The sequence below is a fragment of the Ixodes scapularis genome, unplaced genomic scaffold, assembly GCF_016920785.2.
Source record: "Ixodes scapularis isolate PalLabHiFi unplaced genomic scaffold, ASM1692078v2 PGA_scaffold1__304_contigs__length_218370807, whole genome shotgun sequence".
Taxonomy (NCBI): domain Eukaryota; kingdom Metazoa; phylum Arthropoda; class Arachnida; order Ixodida; family Ixodidae; genus Ixodes; species Ixodes scapularis.
Window position 1 is genome coordinate 131725058 of NW_024609846.1, and position 11259 is coordinate 131736316.

The following is an 11259-nucleotide window of genomic DNA, read 5'->3' on the forward strand; positions in this document are numbered from 1 at the left end:
GAGCCAAAAAAAAAATACAATGCCAGCAGCCTTGATGGTGGACAGGAACACTTTGGAACACCCTGACCATATAGTTAGTCAAACAAACCTTGGTTATGAACATCTCACAGCAGCTTTACCGAATAAAATATAATTAAATGGAGTTTGCCAATAATTTCATCCGGGCATCAGTTCTCCTTGAACTGCTCTAGGCATCACAAGAACAGAGTCACCGCCGCTGCAGTCCACTTTGTTTTGAAGAAGCCGTAAGATGTTTCACGTCTCAGCAGTTGTCAACATTTCCCGAGGTGCCTCTCCAACGTAGCTTGGTGTTTACCCTGGCCGCACGCAAGGTCTACGATCGCAGCATCCGTGGCAGGAACAACAATGAGAACGTCCGCACTGACAAGCGCGAACGAACTGAGGTTATCCTCAGTGGTTTTGTCAATATGTTTTCACACACTCCTGTAGAGTTCGTTGCAGCTATGAAAATTGAGCACCGGCTCGGCAAGCATACAACGCACGTGTGTGTGTAGTATGCTGCAGGTGCACCCGTGCAGGCGTACGCGTCACAGGCTCCCGAAGGGATGATCTCCGTGCTCCATCGCTCCCTTGACCCGATCCTGACAGGAGTCGGGCAGCGTTGGCTGTGGGCACCGTGAGTAGCGTTGGAATGTTGACGCTGCTCAACATTCCTGCCCGCGTCAGCGCATTGTAAACGGTGCTCTGCCAGCTCTGCGTGCTCTGCCCTCTGTCCCAGTTTACTCAGTTTTCCCAGTTTGCCGTTTGCCTTGGTGAAGAAGGAAGAGGGAACTCAAGGGTCTCCGTGCGTCTCCGTGTAGGCTTGCATGCTTTCAGCACCTTAGCCTTCGTAATAAGCATGGTCGGCCACAGATGCACCTATAAAAATCCGGCTAAAAATGTGTGCATTTCGGTCGGGATCATGTTGAACTTTGATAAAAGCGATAATATGAAAAAGCGATTTCGTTATAATGAGGGATCACTGTACTGTGGATGCTAACCTCAAAAAAAAAAGGCCCCGACAGATGTTTTTTTTTATTTTGCAAAACAAAAAGACAGCATGTTGATCGCCATTTCCCTCTGGGAATTGAGGGGTTAAGCCTCTCGTGCAATTCTGATGTTTCAACATACTATAGAATGAATTGCTCAGCAAGAAGCGGACAATGACCCACCTGAGAAGCAACATATTTGCCCACGGGGTCCCAGGACACGCCTTTGACAAGTCCCGTGTGGCCTTTGAGCACTGCCAGTATTTCTGCAATCAAGAATTTAGCCACATCTTTGCCACATCAAATAAACTTGGAGACGCACAGAAATGTTGCGAATGAGCTGGGCACATGGTGTGTGCATGACATGATGTTGTCATTTGATGTCATGAGGTCGTGACGTCATGTGACACTTTGACCTGTGTGTCAGTCGAACAAGTGCGATGTGTCACTCTTCTCGTGATACCTAGCCCTACAGCACAGTCCGCGTTAGAACAGGAGGTAAACTTTGCTCTGAGGCCTGCCAGCTAAGGAACAATCGTCGAGTCAAGTTTCCAAAACGACTCACCTTGCCACCTTTTCGTGTTCCAGATCACTACGGTGTTGTCGACACTGCAGGATGCCAACCAAGCATCGTGAGGAGACCATGCCAGGTCTAACACATCTGGAACACAAAAGTAATTTTCGTTCTCGCTTAAAAAAGCATTGCGTTCAATTAGAAAAAAAAAGACATGCAGCATGTGTGGTGCAGAAATAATGCTCGAAGATGTCCCCTTCCAAAGTGGGTGTCACTAAGAACTAACATTTTATTTGCTGTCACTGCATAGATGAGATGATAAAATCTCCGAGACATCCATCAGTGATCACTAAGTGATGCTTTAATCTATCCAAAATCATAAACACAACTTTCCATATCGTTGATCATATGTACAAAGCAACAGCAAAATAAATTTTCAAAATATTAAAAAAAAAAGATGAAATGAAAAAAAATGAGACGTTTACAACTTCCCCTAATGCTGAATTAGAGTGCAGCTCTTAAAGGGATTGTCCGGTGAAATTTTGTATTCGAGAAAACAATCAGATATCATTGTATAGACGCTTTGCACACGCGCCAGATTGAGCCGCCATAGCTGACCTTCTCCTGTTTTACCGAGATGCCGAGCCACCGAAGCGGGCGTTTATGAGCCTCCAAAGAGGTCTATGATGGGGAAAAGGACGCAGTAGCACCTAAAGTCGCAATAACCTGTTCTGCTGTGGCAATGATGAAGTGAAGCGAACGGAATAAGAGGAAACAAAAACTGAAGGTCGCTTATGGCGGCGCCCATGCACAGCTGCTGCAAAGCGTCTATTGGCTCAAGACCCATCGTAAGTGCAATATCTGAATTTTATATGCCCCTCTGCATGAGTAATTGAATTTATACTGCTCCAATTGCATTCTAACGTAAATGCTGCTTTCGGTGGCAACATTGGAGCTCTGACGTCACACAACACAAAGCGAGCATATTTGTCTCGTCGTTTGGCTGCGAGTGAATGCCTCAGCATGCTTAGTTTTTGTTGTTGTGTTTGACTTGTTTCGTGCTTGGGTGAGATTTTTGTTGCGCGATTCGGTGCCACAACTACCAGACAGCACATGCGAGCCAAGACATAACGTTCCACACTTTTCCGCGAGACTTGCAGTGACGAGCGAAGTGGATCATCGCCGTGCGTAGGGACTGGGTTCCCGTCAAGATCGAGATCCCGCTTATGCAGCAATCATCTCACAGAAGAAAGCTACGAGCTGAGCTCTAAGCGGACAGAAGGCTCGTAAGCTGAAGTGTGATGCTGTGCCAACGATATTAAACTACGTCCATCCACTCCTCGCCCAAATCAGATCTATCAATTTGATTACGCAGCGAAACCAAAACCAACAGCTAGGCCATCTGGAAACGATACCAGAAGTTGTATTTAGCACGCGTGCAGCCAAATTCTGTTTGACCCGCATGTGCAAATAGAGCGTGGCTACAATTCACCAAGCTCGTCCAAGTCAAGTGACGACATGCATTTGAACGATTCGCCGTTTGTCTTCGACCCGTGCAGACATTGCCTACGAGCAATTGCTCCGAAAGTACGACCCGCAGCCTCATCACCGATCCAGTGGATCTGCCGACATGTGTACCCAGATGCCACTTTGTGTACCTAGGTGCCGCTTCAGAGGCGAAATCTGCATCCTTTGCTATGCAAGCGCCCCTAGTTCGATCGGTGGCCGTCGCTGTTGTGTTTGCGCAAAACGCACACGTTTGCTCGAAGCTTGTGGCTTTCGGCGAGTAATTTCCTGCTAAAAGGCGTGACTTTGTTTGCACATGCTTGGGAACTGCATTAAAAGAACCGTATTTTAGTAGGGTATAGCCTAGGAGACTGTATAATTCGAAACAAAATACAAGATATCAATTGACAAACGCTTGTTATCCCGACCATCCGACAAACGCGACAAACCTTTGCGTTTTGTGACGTCATGCAGCACCTACGGATGTCAGCCATTGACACTGGCGAAATTCGGGGTGCAGTTTTGTACATTGGCTCATGAAAGGATTAATCAATAACGGGAGATCATATATAAAAATAAAAATGACGTTTGTCTACATGAAGGCTACCTCGACGTAACGACCGCAAGAACTTAAGTACTTCCGGTTTCGACCGGACAATGCCTTTAAGGAGGAGGGGAAGAGGGTACGGAGAGGAGGATATGCCCCCTCCTCCTCCTCCGTACCCTTTTCCCCTCCTCCATCCTCCTCCCCTCTGCCCCCTTGTCCTTCCCCTCCCTGCCCCCCCTTGTGACATCACTCGTGAAGTGAAGGTCATGACCTTCACTGTGAAGGTTGTGACTTTCGTCATGACCTTCACAAGTGACCGTGACGACACGTGTGACGTGATTATGGGAAACGTCCCATGATGCACCGCGCAGTCCCGAGTGACCAGCGCGGTGCATTATGGAATGTTTCCCATTATGCAACGTGGGGACGCTTGTGACATCACTAGTGAGGTTATTATGAAAAATATCCCATAATGCAACGCGTAGGTCACAAGTGAGACCCGAGTGAGACCCGCGCGTTGCATCATGGGACGTTACCCTTAATACAACGTGCGGGACCCTCGTGATGTCACGTGTGACGTTATTATGGAAAATGTCCCCTAATGCAACACGCGAGACTTTCGTTATGCCACATGTGACGTGATTATGAGAAACGTCCCATAATGCAATGCACGAGTCACAAGTAAGACCCGTGCGTTGCATCATGATGCTTCCCATAATGCAACGTGCAATACCCTCGTGTTGTCACGTGTGATGTAATTATGGAAAACGTCCCATAATGCAACGCATGGGTCACAAGTGAGAGCTGCGTGTTGCATTATGGGACGTTTCCCATAATGCAACACGCAGTTACGCTGACGGCAATGGCGACGCCACTCAAGCCGGAAATGCTTGCCTAAGAGCTGCACTCGAAAAAAAAAGTTACAAGGCAAATATTATTGTGCTGCAGGTCACATTTTACATTTACAAGCATCTTAAGTTAATCAAAGGCCCGCAAAATCCTGACTATAGAAGTCATTGCAAGCTGGTCTTGTCATGAACATGGTAGTTGAATAGAGAGATTATTTATGTATATGGCAAGCAAAGGCCCGCAACTGCTTACCTCCGGAGTGACCCCTGAGAGTGCTCACACACTTCCAGTGTTCCACATTGACCATCTTCTTACTGCCCCCAAACATGCTTGAGCTGCCACCATACCTAAAAGCAAGGGGGGAAATAAGAAAGGAGGACAACATACCCTAAAAGCTCACTTAAAGCGGTCTATTACCTTGTCTTTTTAAGGCTCTAACATGATCTCCTTCCTTCACAAAATCTAATTCCCCAACTTCTACATAGAAAATAATAGTAATACCCTTTCCCTCCTTTGCAATGAGAAAGGGTATGAAAGTTGGAATAAAGGCTGATGTGAACTATTCAGGCTTCTCCAGCTACCGAATTCTGATCAGTTTCGAGCTCGGACGAATCTGACATTACCAGTGAACTCCACATTCTGACCAAACTTTCCATTCTGAGTGAATGGCAGATGGGACCGACCTGCCGATCTGCCAGATCATGATGACCCTGTCGTCCCCTCCAGAGGCCAGATGTCGTCCGTCCGAGGACCACCGCACGCAGTTGACGCACGCCAGGTGGTTGTCCATCTGGCACAGGAGTTTGGGCACTGCCTCGCTCAGCTCGTCTTCCTCCCGCGCCACGGGGGCCATGTTCCACACACAAATCTGGCCTGCATCCGCCCCTGGGGAAAGCACGAAGGGGGGGGGGGGGGGGGAAGGAAGAATGGAGACCTCCTCTTTTTACGGATCAGAGGCAGCCAAATCGCAGCTCTTTATGGCTGAAAGTGTGGCTCTGGTGACTTGAAAACAATCTCTATAGTTTAAGCCAAAAAATCACGCTTTTTAATAAATAAATATAAAAAAGCTCCTCCAGCTGCTAGGAGATGTAATGCGATGGCACTTAGGATCCCTTGCCTGCTGCACCTCAGACGTCCATCGAGGCCGCCTTTCCTTCACCACCTGTGGTCTCCAGTGCCACATAACTAAGGTGACCAGACGTCCTTTTCTCGCATAACAGCCCCCTTTTAAAGGGTCAAATTGGCCGTCTCGTCATTTTGTCTCGGCAAAGTCAAATGTCCAGTTTTAATGAAAACTTGCTTGTGAAATCAGTACCAAGCAAGGGGAAGAAAAGAAAAACTTGCTTACTCCCCTCCCCCTTGATGTCCAGAGGATTATGGTCACCCTACACATAACATCACAGTGTCAACTGAGATCATGCCATCACAAGATCATGCAGTGTCACAAGACATCAGTGTGACATTAAGGCATCAGTGACATGATGCTTTGATGTGATGCATAGTGATGATGAGATACTGCATCATGTGACATGACATCACAGCATCATGTAACATCAATCATGTGATGTCACAGCATCACATCATGTCATGTGACTAGGGCTGGGCGTCGATCAAAAGTCTGAACACGATTAATCGCCATCGTTTAATCAGTCTCGTTCATTTCCATGCATAATAGATAAAAAAAAAGACAAAATTAATACTTTTCCTTCTTTTTTTGTTTTTACTGAATATGTGGTAAAGGGTGCAATATACAATTTTGATTATGAATCAACCTCGATGTGTATTTAAGAACATGTTCAAAGGCATTCACACTCACACATCATTGCTTCTGCTGCATGAGGCAAAGATGTTCACTGATATTCTCTGGCATGAGCGACCTCCTTTCATTGTTTACAATAGCCTCTGCTGTGCTAAATGGACACTCGAACGGCGTTGAAGTGGCTGGGACATTGTAACCTTCTGCACTTGTGAGGGGTTACAAATTTTGCGTTCACAGTTTACTTTAGGCAGAATTTTGACCTAAACTTTTCCCTTCATACAAGTGTACTTGTCCATGTCTGCAAAGTGAAAGCGTGTAATTTTTACTTTTTTTGGTTTGTGAACATTTTACCAATTAACTGGTTAAAAGTATTCAGCGCAATTAAAGCATTAATTGATTAATTGGTAGGTTCATCGATCAATTGCCCAGCCCTACATGTGACCTCACATGACTGTGATGTCACAGTGCCATGCAACACCACAGCATCATGTGATGCAGTGTCACAGGATGTGACACTGCATCAATTACGCACCGATTCAGGCTTTTTCGGCTAAGCACTTCCTCCTAGGTTTAGCTGCCAAGGCACTTATGAATGGACACAGAAAATCTTCATGGTGTGGCAGCCCTAGAAACGCTGTAGCATTTAGAACTACACAGTGAGTAATCGACTGAAAAAATATTCATACAATTATTGATTCTAAACTGCGACTCCAAAGCTGCCAACAAGCCTGTAAAAATAGAAAAAAAACTTATTAAAAAAACAAAAAAAACAAGTCGCATTCAAGTGTTGTATTAATCCGGAAGCATGCCTCTTATCATGCTTTCGGAGAACCATGGGTGTCAGTTTTGCATTAAATGGCCCATCCAAGGTACGTCATTTATGTTTCATCTATGTTTGCTTGTTGATCTTGCTGACTGGAACGATTCTCTGTGCAAACTTAATAGGTGCTGACCATATCCCTGTATGCATCAAACTACAAAGTGGCTAATGTTAATAAAAGTTGTGATGAGGCCAATGAAACCATTGCCCTACTGTGAAAAACCCTACCAATTATATTCCAGCGAAACTTGATCCTATAGTTTGGCACGATGCCCAGAATGACAACGCAGAAAACACGCGAGCAGATGATAGACCGAAAATGCTATCGCATCCAGCGAGTACATGCACATGCACTCGGAGCAGCTCTATGGAAAATGATTAGGTATTTGTTGCAGCTTTTGTGAAACCCCTGTTCTACACTATGGAAAGTGAGCCTGAATCTGTACACAATAAAGGGACCTTTTTATAGGTCATGAAAAGTTCCTGATCTTTATAGAGCCTTTTACTGTTTACAAACACAAGCTGTCTTTTGACCCCAAAAGACTTCCAGTCACTCCGTTTTGGCAGGCTTTCCGAACCTGCTGATGTCGAAATTTCTGGAACAATGAAGTTCTACAGAAATCACAAAGGTTGGGGCCTAGCAAGGTCCTTCTGCTGTGCTATAAAACAGATAAGTGGTGATTAGTCGTCTCGCAGGAGTATTAAAAATTTCTACCAAATCTCTCGCTAAGAAGGCCTTTGGGTAATCACTAGGTGAACTGGTCATAAAATATTTCATGGCCACTGCAAGAAGCAGTGCAATGGTGGGGGTTGTTTGTCTTCTCAATTAACCGAAAGTTTTTTTTTTTTTTTTTTAGTTTATACAATTGAGGGACATTTTCCTAGATCGTAAAATGTGCCTTTCGACCTTTTACAATTTCCTTATACCATAAGAAATGTCCCTAGCTCTTTACACAGTCAAGGGATGTTTTCCCTATATAGTCAAATAGGTCTAAACCCATGCACCATCTAGGCACAGCCTAACCGAGATGCCGCCCCCTCGGCATAATGTGCCACACCAACGATGGGATTGATTGGTTTGAGATGCTTACCTTGCCCACCGGTTGCAAACCTTGACCCATCCGGATGAATGTCCACCGAGAATATTGGGTGCCCTGCAAGGGCGTTAATGATACATATTGACTAACAAGAACAGATGTTGCCCAGGCACCTGACCCATCGGAGTTGTGCAGCTCTACTACCAACATGCACATTGATTTCTAAAGGGATTGGTACAATGCGCGATTTGTGAATTGAGGAGGAAAGCTATGAAAGAAAATGTTGAATTCAAAGGGTGGGCTGCTCCGATGGAACTTGCTATGTCATGACTACGTAGCAAGTTCCCCAACATTGCAAGATTACCTCCCAAATAGGCTACACATGCATCCACCAGGTGCACATTCAAAGATCATTTAATTAGCTTTAAAATTAGTCTTCTTGTGCCTTTCAACGAAAGACTGGTATTATTTAGGTTGTGCTGCAACATGCAACAAATTAAAGCTAAAAAATTAGCGCTGGAATTTTGTTTCCGTACCCCTTTAAAGCTTTATCCATGCTTGTACCTTCCACTGTATTGCCGCCTCTCTACCTCCCCCACCAAAAAAATAAAAAAGCCTGTGAAGAATGTTTTAGCCAGAGGGAAATCCTAGCATGGCAACTTGAATGTCGAGGACAAGCACTACATGACTGATGTAAACTTTCATCATTAAAAATGTCTGATCTGAAGACTTTGTATAGTACATGTTTAACTGTCAGAAAGTTTCACAAGGCATTTCTTGGTATATTTGTCTAAATTTACCCCCTTTCATGCTGAACTGCTTGTTAATGCCTGGTCAACCTTGTGCTGCTTTGGACATGCAATACAACGATACATGGCGTCAAAGCTTTTGAGATTTATTTGAACAAACAAAAGTGGGTCAAGCAACCATTGTCACCTGTCAAATTAGACTGAGGGCAAATGAAACAAGCGACTTCACTGTCGCCGAGCAAGACAAAGAAACAAACAGGTAGAGGATGTGCTGCTTCAACGAACAGAAACACAAACACAATGGCTTAACTAGGAAATTTGCTTACAAAGTTAAGAGCCAGTGCAGATCGCGCCCCGGTAAAACCCCTGCCCACGTGATTACAATGAAGACAAGCTGTCAGCGCACTGCGGTATCCGTTCCTCGCTTCAAAGCCATCGTGGAAACAAAAATGCATCACTCCCAAAAACATTACGCGGGCATTTAGGTCATAGTAAAATAAATTGACCCTGCATAATCAGCGTGGTCAATAAGCATAATCGCGGACCAGTCATTTCGGAGACACATCGTGCCTCTGCTGAATCGCTTCATGAAACGAATTACGGCAACGAGCAACCGCTCTTGCATTAGATGACCGGTTACACATTTTGTCCTCGCTCATTTTAAGGGTTGGCGCTCAATATTATTTCTCGATTGCCTCGGTATGACTAGCAATCAATCGCCGCGTTAGGTCCTCGTTCGGTATTGGGTGCCAATAATAACATGTCAAACTGTAAACAGTCGAAATGGCGCGATGCCCATGGCCATGCGGCGTTTCCCAGCGTTTCAGACGGACCTAATTTGGCGACATTACGAAGGTGCGGTGCAACGTTGGAGGAAATTATTCGCCCCAAACACGACGGAGAACTGGCGATTAGTGGTTTCTTTGTGTCGTGCCAATCAGCCGGCGAGCGGTACCGATAAACACAAATGTAAGCCTAACAAGGCTCGACCGCCGCTGCCTTACCGTCATGGGTCACCCAGTTCGGCTTGAGCAACTTCATCGCGGTGTCTCGCCGGTCTACAACGTCTGTCGGGGACAGCGCGAGGCCGATGAAACGATTTGAAGGAACATTTGTCACATGCACTGCACCTCACTGGCGTCACTGGTTGCTTCCATGGTTATGAATGTGGCGCAGTGTTGACGACTGTCCGCTCGATTCGCTCCAAACTTTGAAAGCTTCTTTCCGCTCATAAGAACTTCTAATGTTCTAAATATTGCCTTTGTGAATTCTTTGTGCTTAATAATATAAACACTTATTTATGCATGAATAATTTATAAACTTAAATAACACGCAAGGTATTTTTTTAATAGCAGCAATTAAAATTACATTTTCATTATTATTGGCGGATACCGAAACCGAACGTTCAAAGGCGTTCAGCAAAAAACATTGCACGGAATCGGTGAAACAGGAACGTGATGCGACGTCAGGATCGTTCTCCAGTGGTTCTTGAGGTTCAAGTACTGGTTCAAGTATGCGCCGCCCTCGATTGTAACCTCGGTTACCTGCAGTCTCTGCACTTTCATTGAGCGCGTGAGAGTATGTGTGGTTTGCGTTTGAAAGGGCGAGAGTACACAGTACAGTTGTGCGCACAAGTAAAGTGCGGTAGGGCCTCATTCCCTCCAGACTTGCAAGCTGAATCGCGGCCGGGGCAGCCACGGGCCCGCGATTCGGCTCGGCTTCATTATGGTGATCCCGCCGGTTCAGTGGGCTCAGTGAGGGTGGGATTACTCTCACCCCTCTAGGCCTTAGGATAAAGACTAGGGGTGTGCGAATAGACCAGTCTCGAAAATTATATGCCGTTTAATTGTTATGTCTGGGCCACTGCACAATGGCGGCACAACTGACACCGGCGTAGAACGTGCAACGTGAACTGGAATTAGTAGCGCATTTCTTTAGGCATCCAACTTTTACGGTGTTCTTTATGTCCACCGCTATGCAGAGATTTCACAACTTTCAACAGAGTGCACACGAATTTCGAAACGAATTTATTCTCTAACCTAGGGGTCTCCAAACCCCGGCCCGCGGCCCACTGCTACCAACGCAAAAAAAAAAAAAAGCGATAAAAAAAAAAAAAAAAAAAATCGGCGCCGTGCGCGCGACGCGCATTAAACATTAGAAAGAATGAGAGAAAACCGTAGTGTTGTGCGAATGTACGCAGGTGCAAATTTGGGGTCAAAAATAAAGTTTTTGCTTAGATAGTCGATTGCTTAGTCGACACACAAAAAAAATCTTTTCATACACGGAACACCTTGACAAATCTGTTTTCTTAGCTCACAAAGAAGATATACTCTCACATTCACAAAATCCGTCACGTCTCGACAAAGTGAACGATCTTAAAAAACGAAATTCCTGTATAGTCCGCACGCGTAGATAGCCCGTACAGCCTAAAATTTCAACTTTTAAACGTGTATAGTCCGCGGACTACAGCACGGAAAATACGGTAGTTT

General features: G+C 45.3%; 1 protein-coding gene across 1 annotated transcript in view; it reads right to left on the minus strand.

Moving 5' to 3' along the window:
* Positions 1–9957, minus strand: part of LOC8029109 (protein HIRA) — a 73946-nt gene extending 63989 nt beyond the window's left edge. The window contains exons 1-6 of the mRNA XM_040223130.3: positions 9775–9957; positions 8076–8138; positions 5089–5290; positions 4658–4752; positions 1555–1650; positions 1173–1255 (exon numbers count right to left, since the gene is read on the minus strand). Of these exons, the coding sequence (XP_040079064.2) occupies positions 1173–1255; positions 1555–1650; positions 4658–4752; positions 5089–5290; positions 8076–8138; positions 9775–9811 (576 nt within the window). The 5' untranslated portion in view covers positions 9812–9957. The remainder of the gene's footprint in view (positions 1–1172; positions 1256–1554; positions 1651–4657; positions 4753–5088; positions 5291–8075; positions 8139–9774) is intronic.
* Between the last annotated feature and the right edge of the window lie 1302 nt (positions 9958–11259).